This window comes from Crotalus tigris, unplaced genomic scaffold, assembly GCF_016545835.1.
Source record: "Crotalus tigris isolate CLP2741 ecotype Arizona unplaced genomic scaffold, ASM1654583v1 scf7180000020776.491700, whole genome shotgun sequence".
Lineage (NCBI taxonomy): Eukaryota > Metazoa > Chordata > Lepidosauria > Squamata > Viperidae > Crotalus > Crotalus tigris.
In genome coordinates this window covers 266,850-284,112 of record NW_024098174.1, presented here as the reverse complement: position 1 = coordinate 284,112, position 17,263 = coordinate 266,850, and the positions used below count along the sequence as shown (strand labels likewise).

Here is a 17,263-nt window from a genome sequence, read left to right as displayed (position 1 = left end):
TAAGTCACTCTAAATGCAGTTTCCAAATATCCACTTGATGGCATCGTTCTTCCAATGTAAAAGGATTTCCAGCTAGGCTAGAGGAGGACACAATATATCTTATGAACAGCTACTTGGTATTTATGTGACAATCAGCAGACTAAAGGTGCTTTCCCTGTGGCTCCAGCTCTATATACAATTTTCCATTCAAAGATTTTGAGCGTAGGCTTTCAGAAATTGTTACCTGATTTAATGTTGCAATACAGAAGAAAATTATTGAATACACCTGGAGAGTAATCATGATGACCATGTTTAATTCTAATTATGTTGAAGTAAGTACAAGTAGTCCTTGAATTACAATAATTTATTTCGTGGCTGTTCAACATCACAAAGGTATTAAAAATGACTTATGGTAATTCCTTGTACACCATCGCAGTGTCCCATCAATTACACAATCAAAATTTGGGTGCTTGGCAACTAGCATGTAGTTACAATGGTTACAGTGTTCTGGGGTAATGTGGTCATAATTTGTGACATTCCTAGACAGCTTCCAACAAGCAAAACCAGTGCGAAGCTGGATTCACTTAATGACTATTTGATTCACTTAATCATGGCAAAAAAGGTTGTAAAATTGGATGCGATTCATTTAATAACCACCTTGCTTAACAATAGAGGTTCCAGTCCTGATTGTAGTCATAAGTGGAAGACTACCTGTAAAATAAATTGGATTCAATTTTTCCACTATATTTTGTTAGGGGAGATGTGTTATACAAAAATTAAGTGTAGCTCTTGTCCTGGAGAAAAACCCGGATGCCTTTGATAAAGAGCAATTTAGCTCCTTTTCCTTTTAAACATCATAGGGAAAGCACAAAACGATGAGTTGGATTAGCATGAGTTGGCAAAATTATAACCTGGTTCATGTATCAGTCATCAGTCTGAACCAGGAGTCCTGGCATCTATAAGTCATATGACATTCATTTAAAAAAAAAAGTCAGGTGCAATTTTAGAATGCATCAACATCTTAAGAAATTTGGGAAATAATAATAAAAATAGAATATTCTGTTTTATTCTCTTTTGCTTAGACCAAAACCTGAGACCTCTATGTGTCCAGAGTTACTAATTCAGAGAACAGTGATGGGGATGATCAGGAGTACAAACTAAATCCTATAAAGTGAGATTGAAAGAGGGAAATTGCTGTTAAATTTGGCATTTCACAAGAATATGTGGGCTACATTATAGATTTTCCTCAATATTCAAAGGTGAAGACTTCAATGGGGAAATTTACAAGCATTGTTGACATGCTATAAAAATGAAAGTGAGGCATTTCCTCATAGCATTGTGACAACCAGAGAAACATGGATCTCACAATTATGAGCCAGAAATAAATATTAAATCCATCATAGAGCTTCATGTATAGGGTGGGTGGAAACCTAGCTTGCATCAGGAAATCTCACATTTTGGGGGGGAATATTGTCCACATGGATGCCTTTAAACTTGGCACTACTATCAATTCATAGTGCGTATTGCAACACTCAAAATTTTGAAATAACAAGCAGAGTTTAACAAGAAATGTTGCTGTACCACAACAATATTGGGCCTCATATTTCATAAGAGGTAAGTTGTAAAGTTGAATCAGCTTAGTCCATCCACCGTATAGCCCAGATTTAGTTCTATGCAACTTCCACCTTTTCCCAAAATTTTAAAAATATTGTCATGATTATTGTCACCCAAATGAAAAGGTGGAAAGGAGTTTGGGGACAAAACTTCACAAAATGTGAAATTATCTCATGAAGTCTTTAGGAAGCTTGTCTATCATTGGCAAGGGATAAATGGCATACTCGTGAAGAAGTAAATGTAGGTAACAAGGGAATTTCAAGGATTAGTTTCCTATTTTATTTATTAAAATATCCTATTTAAACTAAAGTTATAAAGATGGATGCATTAGTTTCATTAAACTTTGATATGATTTCTTCCATAATTCACCCAATTATGGAAATATTTTAAAAAAAGAGCTCAAATGTAGATGTTCTTCATTTGATAAGTTCTAAGGGCCATAGAAGGGATGTTTGTAGACTAATTTTTAACAAGGAATGGTTTGTTTATTGTTAAACTAATCACATGAGCTGAATTTATCTAGCATATTTTACCATAAACTAATTTATAAACTGCAAGGACTGGATTTGCCCAATTCACTTAGATCAGCGGTTCTCAACCTATGGGTCGTGACCCCATTTGGGGTCGATTGACCATTTCTCGGGGGTCGCCAAACAAGGCGATCCGCCATTTTCCCCCCTTGGGGGCGGCGCCGCGCATGCACGCCGCGCATGGGGGGGCGCCGTGCATGGGGGCGGCACATGGGGCGGTGCTGCGCATGCGCGGCACGTTTGTGTGACGGGGGTCGCCGTCACACAAACGTTGAGAAGCACTGACTTAGATAAAGCCATGCAAAGCACAAGCAAGGCCTTTGTGTAGTAGAATAATGATTAGAGAATATGGGAACTGCAGGCCAAAATACAGTTTGATGAAGATATTTTTCCAGTGACTTTGAGGAAAGGAAAACCATTGAAATAAATTAAATAGCCTTGTAAAAAAATCCTGGTTGCTGCTATTCCTACCACCCCTTTCCTGTGTTAAGCCACTGTCTTTTGCAATTACTAGATTTTTGACACCAGATGGTGCCAAAGGCCTTTTCTTGGCCTAAAAGATGGACCCAGCATTTCTTTCACCCACTTAGCAGTTCTTTCCTTTCACTGCAGTCTTATTTTCACTATTGTACATAAATGCTGCCTTTGATGATCTACTTATCAGCCTTTTCTTGCCATCTTTTTGCTTTGCCATTTGTCACGATTATACCCCAAGCCAGAAAACACATTTGCCTGTCTGTATGTCCCTCTCTCCTGACATCTTACTTTCCAGCTAGGACTCCACCACCATCATTATCAAATCATTTTTCTTTTGTCTTCCTACCAAAACTTTAAACAGTTAAAAGGCAGATGCAGCACCAATCACGGTAGCTAAAGAACCAAACAGGTAAGAGCACATCAGCTTAAATAAATAAAGAGTTCTTGCAACCAACTGTCACAGAGCTGGAGAAAAATTAGAGCGAGGTTGCTGGGGATGGAGAAGAAATTACCTAGACAAAAATCTTATTCTTGAAAGTATGGTTCATTTTTTGTCAGCAAAAGATGGAAGCAAAGCTACTAGGAGTAATGGTAAAGGTGAAGGTAAATTCATATAGATACAAATGACCCTTTGGATAGCTGAGTCTTCTGACACTACCCTTCTTTGCTTCGAAGCCCTTCTGCTTCAAAAAATCTCCAGACGTATGTCTTGACCATACAGGCAGGGAATCCTGGGACTTGTAGTCATCTGGTGATGAAAGAGCTGGCTAGATTTTATTTCAAAATAGAAAGTAGCCTGCTAGCCCAGTGGTGGTGAACCTATGGCACAGGTGCCAGAGGTGGAACTCAGAGCCCTCTGTGGGCATGTGTGCCATTGCCTCAGTCCTAGGCCTTCAGCTGGGTTTTATAAAACCTTTTTGTTTTAGGTCTTCGCCGCCGTGTACAAAAAAAAAAAGTTCAATCAGTCAATTTCAACTTCTCACGGGGGAAAAAAAGATCTTGCAAAGTTGGAATTGATTGATTGAACTTTTTAGTCCCACCCAGTCTGCTGTTACCACTATAGCCACACCCATCCAATTGGCCATGCCCACCCAGTGAGCTACACCCACCCAGCACCTGACGATGCATAAGTGGGTTTTGGGTTGCAGTTTGGGCATTCGGTCTCTAAAAAGTTCACCATCACTGTGCTAGCCTGTTATATACCTCAAGTCACTCAAACTGACCCTTTTCCATTTAACAGACTGAATGGAGACAAACTTGACATAAGGAGGAATAGACTACTAACATGTACTCTATATGGGGCTCCCTTTGAAGACTACGTGGAAGCTGCAATTAGTGCAGAAAGCAGGCCCCAACTTCTTCATTCACACAGTCACACATATAGAATAAAAAGTTTTAAAAACCAAAGTTCCAATACAAGCTAATATAGAATAAGGAAGAAAAAATAAAAAGAAATCAAGGAGAGAGCTAAAAGTGCAAGAAAGAAGATGTGGGAGAAAAATAGAGAAGAAAGAAGATACAAAGGTGTGGCTTTCAATCTTCTTTATAGCATACAAAATATAAATTTACCTCTTTTTCTGAAATCACATCATGACTGTCTTCTTTCTATAATATAGCCTATCTTTCTTTCTATAAAGTCTATCTATCCTATCTAATCATCAGAACCATACATTTACATATTTCTGTTTTATTTACGCAAAAAGTTCATAAAGGTTTCCAGTCACCAATAAATATTGACATTGTCAATATTGGTTAAGGGCCAAGTCAACTTGGCCCTTAACCAATTCTATCATCTTCCTCAACCAGTCATCTGTTAACAGGGTCCCACCTTCTGAAGAATGAGAACCTCATCAAATATTTTGGATGCTGCATGAATTATTTACCAAAAGCTTCCAAATACCATTCAAAGTACTAGTTTTAACTTATAAAATCCTTTATTGTGAACTGGGACCTGAATATTTGATCCATCCAGGACAATTGTTCCAATTGGTATGTTGAACTTCCCACTTCCAGGTGAGATTTGTCTGGGAGGACTAAAAACACAATGGTTCTCAGTATATGCTCAATCTTTTGGAACAGCTACACCATGGAGATATAGTTGATGCCTTTCTGGTGGCATTTAGAAAGGCAGTCAAGATGGAACTTTTCTGCACAGCTTTTAATTAATTTCAAGCATTCTTAGACACATTTGCTGCAATTTGCATGGCAAGGTTTAATTGTTAATACATTTGGTTTTTTGCTTTGTAAATTATTTTTATGGATTTAATTCATATTTACAAATAAATCCATTGATATGAAGTCAGTGGAATTTAAGTATTGTAAATGAATAAATAAATAAAATGGTAATATTGACAAAAAATAAGACTATATTTCAGCACTCTTTGGCTGAGATCAAGATGGCTACCTTAGAATGTTAAAATAATCAGTCTAGTTTCATCAAGAGGCAGAGGAACTAGAGATCAAATTGCCAACATATGCTGTATCATGGAGAAAGCTAGGGAGTTCCAGAAAAACATCTACTTCTGCTTCATTGACTATGCTAAAGCCATTGATTGGGTAGATCACAACAAATTGTGGCAAGTTTTTAAAGAGATGTGAGTACCAGACCATCTTATTTGTCTCTTGAGAAACCTATATGCAGGTCAAGAAGCAGCAATGAGAACTGGACACGGAACCACTGATTGGCTTAAAATTGGAAAAGGAGTCTGGCAAGGCTGTATACTGTCGCCCTGCCTATTTAACTTATATGCAGAGCACATCATGAGAAAGGCAGAGCTAGATGAATCAAAAGTTGGAATTAAGATTGCAAGGAGAAATATCAACAACTTAAGATATGCAGATGATACCACTCTAATGGCAGAAAGTGAAGAGGAACTAAAGAGCCTCTTGATGCAGGTGAAGAAGGAGAGTGCAAAAGTTGGCTTGAAACTCAACATTAAGAAAACCAAAATCATGGCATCTGGCCCTCTCAATTCCTGGCAAATAGATGGGGAGGAAATGGAGGTAGTGACAGATTTTACTTTCCTGGGCTCCAAGATCACCGCAGATGGGGACTGCAGCCAAGAAATTAAAAGACACTTGCTCCTGGAGAGGAAAGCTATGGCAAATCTAGACAGCATACTAAAAAGCAGAGACATCACCCTGCCAACAAAAGTGCGTATAGTCCAGGCCATGGTTTTCCCAGTTGCAATGTATGGCTGTGAAAGTTGGACCGTAAGAAAGGCTGAGTGCCAAAGAATTGAGGTCTTTGAACTATGGTGCTGGAGAAGACTCCTGCGAGTCCCTTGGACTGCAAGGCGTTCAAACCGGTCAGTCCTAGAAGAGATCAACCCCGACTGCTCTTTAGAAGGCCAGATCCTGAAGTTGAAACTCAAATACTTTGGCCACCTAATGAGAAGGAAGGACTCACTGGAGAAGGGCCTAATGCTGGGAAAGATTGAGGGCAATAGAAGAAGGGGACGACAGAGAATGAGGTGGCTGGATGGAGTCACTGAAGCAGTAGGCGTGAGCTTAAATGGACTCCAGAATATGGCAGAGGACAGGAAAGCCTGGAAGAACATTGTCCATGGGGACACGATGGGTCGGACATGACTTTGCAACTAACAACAACAACAACAGTTTCATCAAAATAAGATCTTAGGAGATATTCCTATGTATGCAAGTCATACACACACCGCTATGTTGGGGTATATTTGAAGTCTCTAGGTTTGTTTTTAGCTTGGTTAATTAAGCAAGTTGGGCATTGTATGGGATTATGAACATATGTATTTCTTCTAATTTATTCCTGGGGGCATTTTCTTATATTCAATTACACCTTTCCATCTGGCAAGTGCAGTAGATGGTTTGAGTGTATGCTCTGAAGACTGGCACAGTTTATTTAAATCAGGGGTGTGCAACTTTTTCAAAACTGAAGGTTGTGTGGATAAGTTGAGCACCATATTCCATAATGGGGGTGAGGGTGGGCATATAGACAAAATAGCCCATCTGTAGCAATAGGAGGTATGAACTGCTAGCAGTATTTGGAGACCTCAGTGATTGGCTGGATAGTCATATATTGAATATGGTGTGGTGAAACCTGTAGTGTGCAGGGCAATAATTTAATGACCTCTTAAGTCTTTCCAACTTAAGATTCCATAATTGCATCCAAGGAGGCCTTTGTGTGCTTTTGCTCTGAGTTCACAGATAGAACAGAAGTTGAAGCAGCTAAAATATCTCCTGACTCTTTTAGATGGGCTTTCTCTTTTCCCAAAGAAACCCATCTTTATTCCTACAATATGGAGGGATGGATAGCATTCAGATCATGATCAAATCACTTCAAAGAAGAAAAGAATGAAAATAATCTACATGAAAACAGTTGGAGTTCTGTCACCGATATCCCAAATTATGGCCTTCGTGGCAAGGGGAGATTTTTACTGGTGTGCCAAAGCTAAGGAAGGCCTGTTTCACTTTTCCACATAATATATCTCTTCTAGTAGTACAGTTCAGAGGAGATCCCATGAGAAAATTTAATACTGGGGCAGGTAACGTCCCCCAAACAGATCTGAGAGTTATATTATAGAATTCAACACTAATTCATTTTAAAAAGAACAGTTTTGCCTGCTGTGTTGTGACACATCAGATCTTAATAGGCACTGATTGTCAAACCACCTTGGTACTTTTAGAAATTGTTCATTTCCTTTCCTTTTCTCTTTCTTTTTCCTTTCCTCTCCTCTCCTCTCCTCTCCTCCCCACCTCTCCCCTCCCCTTTGATTTGATTCATAGGCTAGTAAAACCAAGCCTGGATATGTTTATATAGTGGTTAAAATCCTGTGCTTGCACAGCTGTCATTCAGAGAATCATGATTATGGACAAACTTGACTATGACTTGCACAACTAGTGTTGAGGGCAAGTTTTGACTCCTTCAGAATCTCCAGGCGCTTCCACATAGACTAAACTATATTTCGCTCCCTTGAATATCAACAGTTTTCTATCAAATATAGATACGAGACACTGTGCTCTCTTTAGATGGGGCTCCTATGACCTTCTAAATATTGCTTATGTTACATTTTCCAGCATCTTTTTATCACTGTCAAAGCTATGGCTTGCATTTTGGTATCACCAGTTTTTCAAGCATCATTTTGTTTCTTTACAGTTATTGTCTTACTTCAGAATTACTGGGATCATACAATATATTCATATACCTATAAAGAATCATGGGACACATGTAGCCCAACAGTTCCAAACCTGGGTTAATTGTTAAAAATTTGGTAAAGTGGCTTTTCTTTGGGTAACTACACACAAATCCATTACCCATTCACAAGCAGGACATTTAAATGACTTTTGTAAGGTTTTACCTACATTGGGTGAAAAAGACTTTCTGACAAGTTGTTTTGGTTAACAAAGGAAAATGTATATATAGCATTCCTGATGTCTATTTAAACAAAGTTGTCTGCAAATGCAAAGTTTTCTATAACTCCTGCATGGCAGAAGTTTTCAGAAATGTCCAAAACCAGTACAGCTGCAGGGAATAAAACTGCTCCCAAAGCAGAAAATGCAGCAGTGCAGTTGAGTCCATCCACTCCACATTCAGACAACGAGGCAGTCCAAACAGAGTCACCGGTTGGTACAAAGAATGTAGGAACTTCACCAGGGAAAATCAGAGGGCGACAGGAAGTAGCAGGTAATACTGAGGGATATAAGTTTGCCAAAGATCTCTCCTCTTTTCTTGTTGCAAGTCTCCCGTATTCTCCAAATAAAGAACTCTCCCCATCAGAGATTTCGTCAACAATGGAAACACAACAGAATGTTGGTTCAAAAAAAATGGACCAAGCGTCACCAAGTGGAGAAGAAAATGTCGCCCCATTTGGGGTGAAATTAAAGAGGACCAATTACTCCTTGTGTCTTTTCTCTCTTGACTCAGAGATTTGCTATCTTTCAAAAATAAAGGTTTTGCATCTTGTTCATTGTCTGGGGTGACCAGTGGAGTTGGCAAGCCACTGTATCTTTTCTTCTTCTTTTGCTCTGCTTGCTGGTCATAGTGAAAACGCAAGGAGTAATTGGCCATCCAATTTTGTTTAAATATCTCATGTGAAGGAGAGTTTACCATTGCTGGATGTATTTTGTTCCATTATTGTCTTACTATTAGGAATTTTTTCCAGATGTCACGAAAATCTACTTTATTGTAATTCAATCCCATTGTTTCTTGTCATGTCTTCTGGAACAATTCTGACAAGTCTATTTTTCTACATGGTAACCCTTCAAATACTTGAAGAAAGCCATCTTGTCTCCTGTCTTATACTAAATATCCTAGTGTCTCCAAACTCCCTTCATAATTTCTTCCTTCTAGACCGAACCTCATCCTAGCTGCGGTTTGATACATTCCAGTTTTTCCATGGCTTTCCAAAAATATGGATGCAATATGGCGATGTGGTCTGATCAATGCAATACTGAGAGGAATAATGACTTTTCTTGGATTCAATAGTATACTTCTGTTGATGCAACCTGGAATTGCTTGGCTTGTTTTGCAGCTGTTTTCATCTAACTGTGTATTGTTGCAACTCCTGTTGTATACACATGTATATGTACGTGCATATGAGCCAAGTCATAAATCATGCATCATAACTCACAATGGCTAACTTCATACATACTACTTAACTAAAATCAAGCAAATCAATTTTTTGTTTGTATGCATTAAATACATATATGTACATCAGAGGAGGTTGGCAGAAAAAGAGGGAAGGAGAGAAATGAAGTACTTCTTCCTTGTTCAGACTTCATAATTCCTCCATAATTGTAAATCTGCAATACTTACTGAAAAAAGGGAGCGGAAACAGTGGTGAGGATATGTTTGTTTAAGCTGGCTGGTAATACTTTGTATCAGTGGATGATTTCCTGCTTGGAATTGAACAAATTCCTTCCCATTCCCCAGAGAAAATAGAAAAATCAGGGATAGGGGTGAAGGACAAGTTCACATAAATAAACATGGGGGGAGGGGGGAAACTAGAATTTATATCAGTCTGAGAATGCAGAAGTGAAAAATGGAATAAAATGAGATTTTAGAATCTCATCTGGGAATAAAGTGACTTTATAATTTGAAATTAGATGATAGAGACCCAAGAATAAAAAATGGAAACAAGAGAGGGAAAACACATATTTTGTTTCTGAGGGAAGAGGGCAGATGCATTTCCTAAACTCAGATTTGCTATCTAAAGCAGTGATTTTCAAAGCTGACAACTTTAACTTCAACTCCCAGCCAGCACTGCTTTAAAGCCACAGTTGTGGTTGTTTCTAATGTTATAGTACTTGGTTTTAGAGAAAAAAAATATTATGAGAAAATATTACCATTCTTATCCCACCTAACCAACGTACATATCTTAGGTTTTTTTTAAAGAATGCATCTTTAGTCTTCATTAGTACAATCAAAACCTATTCATAATTTTTAAGAAACCTATTTTACATGATCTATGAGGGAGTTAAGATTGAAGTCATAAGTTAAATGGGTGCTGAGGACATGGAGAGCATGGACTTCATCTGGATGCCCAAAACTGCACCCTTAAAAGACCATATCTGCCTATGTGACTGATTCATGGACATGACAATCTAAGCCTGTCAGATATAAGCAAACATTGATCAAGATGGTGATAGCTCTTTTTATTCCCTTCTTTGCAGAAGCATTTCTGCAAACCTTACTGATGGTCAGCTAACTTCGTGCATTGCTATTTAAATGTTTGAGATGTGGATAATTTTCCAAAATGTGGAACATTTCATAACACCTCAAACAGCAGCAACATGTAGAAGAAAATCAATGTTGTGGCAATCAGATGAGATATTTATTTCAAAAGATGCGAACTATGTTTATTTCACAATTATTCTTTTGATATATGATCTGACTTGGAAAGTAAATGTGCAAAACACTTGATTTCTTTTCCTAAGGAAAGCTGTGAGTTTTAAGTTTGAGTTTGATAGTGTTGTCTTTAGTTAAACAAGAGTTAAATATCTCCTTAGTTTAGTTTTAGTTAAAATATCACTTTAGTTAAACAAGATAAGCAATTAACTAAGCAAGTCCATTTTTTGTGGCATCCATATATTACCCCAAGCCAAGAAAATCTGATTGTATAACTTCTTCTCATCCTCCCAGCAACAACAGTCCTTCAGAATGTAGGATATGAATGTGTTCAGTTAAAAAAAAATAGCTATGGTTTCTTATTTATTTTGGTAAGCACAGCAATCAGGTTGAGTACAGGTATAATTTGACAAATACTGCCTATATTCAGAACAATTACAAAATAAGAAGGCCAAGCTCCAAATATTACAAGTAAAAAGTATGGATACATGCAAGCAATGTAGAAAGGAGCACATGTAGAACAAATGAAATAATAGAAAAGATTCTAGAAAATACCTGGATTTATTTTTACCTACACTAGAATATTGCCTTAAAATAGTGTATTTGTCCCTGAAGTCTTTCAGATGTGTTGGATATCATGAGTCATCATTCACAGGCATCGTGGTCAGTTAGATTTTGAAATCCAACCCACCATGATAGGTTAGGGATGGAAGACTGGTAAAGAAAAAATATGCCTAGATAGACAGGATAAGACTTTTCAAATTATGCTTGGTATGAAGAGAGAATGCAATGTTGTTCTTGTCTCATGATGCAACCGATGTGTCCCTCACAGTCCATAATTGCCCCATGGAACCTCTTCCTCCAAGATCAGAATTGGGAGGTCAGAGCCATGATGTAGGGAAAGAAGAACTTGCCTGCAGTCATGGTTGCCTTCTTAATGGTGAAATTTCTGAAAATATTTAGTTGATCACTATGGGGAACAGAAGGAAGCTATACGAGATAGACTGGACTTTTACATTAAGAGCCCATTTAGTGTAGTGGGTAAGGTGCAGGACCAGAGACCCTGAGCTTCAGTTCTCCCTTAGGTATGGAAGCTGGCTGGATCACTTTGGACTAGTCACTTTCTCTTAGCCTAGCCACCTCGCCTCACATGGATGTTGTAAGAAAAGCAGGAGGGCATCTTATGCATGCCCTCTTGAGTTGAACACAATCAAATCAACTAACTGAATCAACAATCAACGTTTTTAATCACCTAGTCTCTCGCCTCTTTTCCACCCAGATGGAATTTCTATAGGGCATAGTTATAGAAATGGGTTGTTGTTTTTTAATCAGAAGGAATGAGATTTTGCAACTGGCCCTTTGACCAAAGATGAGTCAATCAGAAATGTGTTTGAAAACAGAGGAAAAGAGTGAAATATTTCTTTAAAAACATGTCTTTGTGGGAAAAGACCCTAGGAAATATCCAAAGACCTATACTTTTTGTAGACACTCAGCGCCCGCCCACCTCCTCCCCCCCATTACTTTTGTCACCCGAATTCTTGGGTCTCTGCAAACGCACTGGCCCAATTGAGCCCGCCCACTTCTCCTGGACCGTCCCTCTCCCCGTCATTGGCTAGCCGCTTTCTTCGAAGGAATTTAAAAAGGATAAATAAGGTTCGTCAGCTCAGGAAGCCAGAAGACTGCCGGACGCACCTGCTCTCCCGCTGACATGCCGATCTTCCGAGCTTTGGCTTCTTTCGGCCTCCTGCTCTTCTTTCTCCAAGTCAGCCTTCCCTCTGGGCGAAGCTGGCAAGTGCTTAAAAACGATGCCACGGAGTTCATCCCAGATTTCCTGGACAAGACCTTTGGGGCAGCGGAGCAGCCAGTGCAAGAGGCGTTTGCCTACAACGAGAGTGAAATCACGAGCAACCGAGCCCAGCAAGGACGGAGGAATTCCCAGGTTTCTTCGGGAAGGATGGGTAAGACAGTTCAAACAATCTCTCCCCACCCACCCCGCTTTCCGTGTTTTCAGCTGATTGGTATGGCATGGTAAGATTATTATTTTTTTTTCCGGGGGAATGGCAAGCTCCAAGGAGGCTGGTTTCTACAGGTCAGGATGAGCCAACTAATCCACTATTGATCAGCAAACAGAATTAATTCCTTCCTTCCTTCCTTCCTTCCTTCCTTCCTCCCTCCCTCCCTCCCTCCCTCCCTCCCTTCCTTCCTTCCTTCCTTCCATTACAGATGTCTGGATTTAAATGTAAAACTGGCCATAGATGGTCATTGTAACCTGGTTATATTAAAATAATGAAATAATGAATAATATGCACACTAATGTAAATTCTACCCTTCCATATTTGGATTACAATGTCACATACAAATATAAGGAGCAGTGCTTATATTGCAATGCTGTCACATAGGTTTGGACACTTGTCCTCAGCTTAAAGGAACCCTGAGTTTATTCTGTTATTAGAAAAATCTGTTTGAATTTTATTTATAACCATTCAAAAATGTATTGCTGTTTTATGTAGAGTCTTATCAAAGTTTTGCAAAATCTTGTATTCAAACTATGCAATTATAATTGAAAATAGAAAAAATAGATAGCAAAAAGGGAAAATGGATTACAGAAAGAGAAAATCACAAAGGAAAAAGAAGGAAATAAAAATGAAAGATATCCTGTGTTGACCACATGCCACTTTTAGTCAGTCTCTTTTCTAGAAGTAACTAAAAATTGTTGTAAGCACTGTCGAGATAAAATACATATAGTTTGAACAATCTAAAATCAGGTTCAGTAATTTAAGAGGGATTTCTCTCCTTAAATGCAACTAACTGCAACTCTGGAAATGCAATTATAATGAAAAGGTATCAAGGGGAATAATAACTTTAAAAATCCTAAGCATCTTCTCATGTTCCCCACATTTCCAAAACTGCTTAAGCAGAACAAAGAAAACAAACAATTACCATTGTATCTATTTTGGTTCTTTAAAAATGGTACAAAAATACTAAATATATTAATTTAAACAAGATATGTTCAGGAAAATTTCTACTCCTTTGGCATGCATAATAATGATATAGAGGGCTGAGTCAACCCTCTGCCATAAAACATTTACATCTAAATCAAATCTGAAGAAACAATAAAGGCAGGGGGAAAAAATCAATAGAGAGACAATTTTCAGTGAAATACAGAATATGTACTTAGATTTAGTCGTAAATGGGTGAGAAAGGCCATCACATTAACTTCCAGGTAAATTAAACTTTCAGTTCTTGACTCTTTGTAGAGCCTCAAACTAGGCTAGATGGATATCTAAAGGGCATCTAGAACAGTATGTGTGGACTTCAACTCCCTCAATTTCCCAGCCAGAATAGCTAGCTAAGGAATTCTGGGAGTTGAGAATTTGAGAAGTTTTGCTCTAGAAAGTATTTTAGATGGGGCTTTTCTTTAAAGGCATTTCAAGTTGCCCAGTCAATCCAAATAGCCAGAGGTATTTGGCATCTCTGCTTCTCCTTTTCCAATCTGTCTCTGATTAGTCTTCTTCTTCCTACTTTTGTCACAGGAGGAAAGCTAAAACTAGCCTTCCCAAAATGAGTTTGAGCAAATATCTGGAAAGTCTGGGATACAGGAGGCAATCATTCTCTTTCTTTTTTTCCACCATCTGAGGGGTTTCCTTTTATTAATGAATAAGTGGGGCTGGAAGCAAAATGTTCTGGTATACGAGGATTTTTTAGAGTAATCCAAAAATCTCAGCAGAGGTTTTTCTAATATTGCAGTAAAATGTCTGAGAAATATAGTATTAAAATATCAAGGGCCTGTCATAGATATATTTGCAGGTCAATGCTCAGATATGAGTTGCTTGCTTAGAATGTGCTCCATCACTTCACTGATGCTAAAGTCTTTGTGCATCCTGGAAATTCTTGAATTTCAAGAACCTAACATTGTGTTGAGTCAAAACGGGGCTGGATTGATTTGAATTTCAGTCTGCTAACTAGTAGAACTTTTCAGATATTTAGCAGGACACTCTAGCCTTGGCTGACTTCTTACCTTTGTTGGGAAAAGAATATTTGGGGGGCAGATGGCGCTGTGAAACTATCAAAGTATATTATGGGCACTTTTGGAATATGGTTGCCATGGTCAATATGCCCAACCAAAAACAACAACAAAACACTCATTTAGCAGAAATCAAAAGATTGGGCTGCCTGTTTGTATTCTAAGAATGTTTTTAGAGTACAGGTGCAGCTAGCGACACGGCTGATAATGTATCTTTTGTCTGAGATCAGTGCTTTGCTTTGCAGTCTTTCTCATTAATTTTTTAATTAAAACATTTTTTAAAGTAATCAGATAAAGAGCCAACAGCTGTCAAGGAAGATATTGGTTGGCACATGGGTTGGCACATTATCAAGCCTGGCACCATGCTAGAGTCCAGGCCCTAAATCCTCTTCAATATTTTGTCAAGAACTTTGGATTCCTATTTTGAATATTGCTGGAGCAATGTTTATATTCCATAAGAGCTCTCCAAGGTCCTGCAAAGATCCAGTCACAAGACTGCGAAAGCATAAATCCATTTCTAATCTTCTCCACATCAAATTGCAGATAAATTCTAACCATTCACTAGCAACTTGAAGTATTAAGCTCCCTCCCAGTATCTAGATTTTTTTTTGAAGTGCTAGAATTATTTTGTGTGCTGAATAAACAAACAGGTCAGTTGGATTGTCTCCTTCTTTGATGTAAGAGGCCTCCAATAGGCTTCAGTGAAATAATTTATTTTCCTTCCTCCATAGAACCCCTGCAGTTTGGCTGCCGTGAAGTCTATTCCACCCGCTATGTCACCAGTGGCCCCTGCCGCAGCACCAAGCCAATCAAGGAGCTCGTGTGTTCTGGCCAATGCTTACCAACTCATCTCCTCCCCAATTCAATTGGTAAGGGGAAATGGTGGCGGCAGCATGCCATGGATTACCGCTGCATCCCAGCACAAAGTCAATTCCAACGTGTCCAGTTAGCCTGCCCTGGTGAGGATATTCAGTTTATCAAGACCAAAATCATCACCTCCTGCAAATGCAAACGGTACACTCGCTACCACAATCGTTCTCAGCTCAAGGACTTCAGCAAGGAGACCACCCGTCCTCAGAAAAACAAAAAACCTCGGGTCCCCAGGGCCAGGGGCAGCAAGGCCAACCAAGTGGAGCTGGAAAACTCCTTCTAGATGGAGGCTGTTGGTGAGACCTCAGCCCAGAAGAGTAGAGATTTTTGCCTCACCCACCCTCTCTTTTTGATGGCACTGGGATCAAAATGGGACTGAGCGAAGGGAGGGCCATGGCCATCATGGCTGCTCTCCCAACCAGAGGTTCAAAATTGATGTGGCTGAAAGCTATCAGATTTGGATGAGAGCTCCAAGGGGGAGGGAAGAATTCAAATTGAGCAGATGGTAGCAGTTCTCAGTCTGAGAGAGGAGTGACTCAGAGATTAGAGAGGGTCACATTGTCTATAACATTGAAGGGGGAGGCAAGCTCTGTGCACTACTACTTTTTTCCCAAGACTTCTTTGTCCTTCCTTAATGGACAAAGGATTGGCATCTCTCTAGCAAAATGGCCAGGTGTTTGTGTAGAATAATCTAACCTTACCAGATCACTGCCTTTAAAACAGATTTAACCAGTCTGATCCCTTCTAGTTGTGGTGAGTTGTTAAAACCATGACTTATGGATCAGCATATGTTATGTGAATCCAGCTGATTATGTCTTTCTAAATAAGCTATGAATAAAATCATGGTTTAGCATGATTTTGTGTACCAGGTCATGATTCAATGCACTATTTTGGGGTTAAATCATATAGTATAATGCCTTCCTTGTCATAGCACCTTCTACATATGTTGGAATATGATTTCATCAGCCATTATGGTGATGAGAACTGAAGCCCAACACATATAATGGGCACCAAATTGGGGAAAAATGAACAACTCAGAATAGGTGTATACTATTTTTGGCATTTCAAATGTTATGAATTACAACTTCAAACATTTCCTATGTTAAGCCGTATCTTCTCTGGATGCTGGTAGTTGTAGTTCAGCAACATCTGGAACCCACAGGTGGCCTAAGCCTGGTTTAAAGAATGATGCCTTCTCTTCCCATTCCTTTACTTAGTGTCACCTATGCTTTCAAGCTTATGCTACTGGGAAAACCACCGCCAGTCTTTGGGTGGCACAGATGTTGCTAAATATTGCCAAGCTGTAAATTATAACAACAGTACAATATTCCAGATCAGACTCCGCCCCTACCCAATTGCTAGACTCTTAAGATGCACAGCCTTTTCTTCAACCTGAATAGATGTTGTTTGCAGTGGAAGGTGTGAAAGGCAGTGAAAAAGTTGACTTCCCTAAGATTTAAATAACATCTTTATTTATTTCCTCATAAAAACTATTTATGTTCTTTGACTCTCTTGTTCATGTAGCCAACTGGGCAATCTTGTTCCTTGATATTTAATCTGAGGTTTCAGAGTTATGCAGATATATTTCTACAAATAATCAATAAAATCATGTTCATGGAAAAGATGTGTGGTATTTATTTAGTTTTGAGTTATGAACATCTCAGAAGTACCTGCTCAGTCGAAACCCTGAATTCCAAGGAAGGACCCACTTTGATTCTGCCTGCATAATCCAACAGCTTCAGTCAAGTTAATCCTGTCATGTTATGGCAGGACTGAAGAACCTATGGTCCTTTAGCAATGCTGAATTCCTAGCAACTTTCACATTCTCTATAGTACCAGAAATTGCTGGGAAATATATTTCAGCAGTTTCTGGAGAACCAAACTTCCTTATGTTAACAGCTATAAGAAAGATAAACAGAGTTGGTACTAATGGGCTCCTGAAGTTAT

The 17,263-nt window shown here is 38.9% G+C and overlaps 1 protein-coding gene across 1 annotated transcript; it reads left to right on the top strand.

Moving 5' to 3' along the window:
- Positions 1–6,127: 6,127 nt before the first annotated feature.
- Positions 6,128–16,923, top strand: SOST (sclerostin). The gene is made up of 2 exons (XM_039368432.1): positions 6,128–12,380; positions 15,178–16,923. The coding sequence occupies exons 1-2, from the start codon at positions 12,131–12,133 to the stop codon at positions 15,597–15,599; spliced, it is 672 nt and encodes a 223-aa protein (XP_039224366.1). The 5' UTR covers positions 6,128–12,130; the 3' UTR covers positions 15,600–16,923.
- Positions 16,924–17,263: the final 340 nt, after the last annotated feature.

Bases quoted from the DNA above. Each gene is read 5' to 3' on its own strand.
- SOST (XM_039368432.1), top strand. From the start codon at position 12,131: ATGCCGATCTTCCGAGCTTTGGCTTCTTTCGGCCTCCTGCTCTTCTTT. The intron at 12,381-15,177 runs GTAAGACAGTTC...CTTCCTCCATAG, and splicing joins GGTTTCTTCGGGAAGGATGG to AACCCCTGCAGTTTGGCTGC.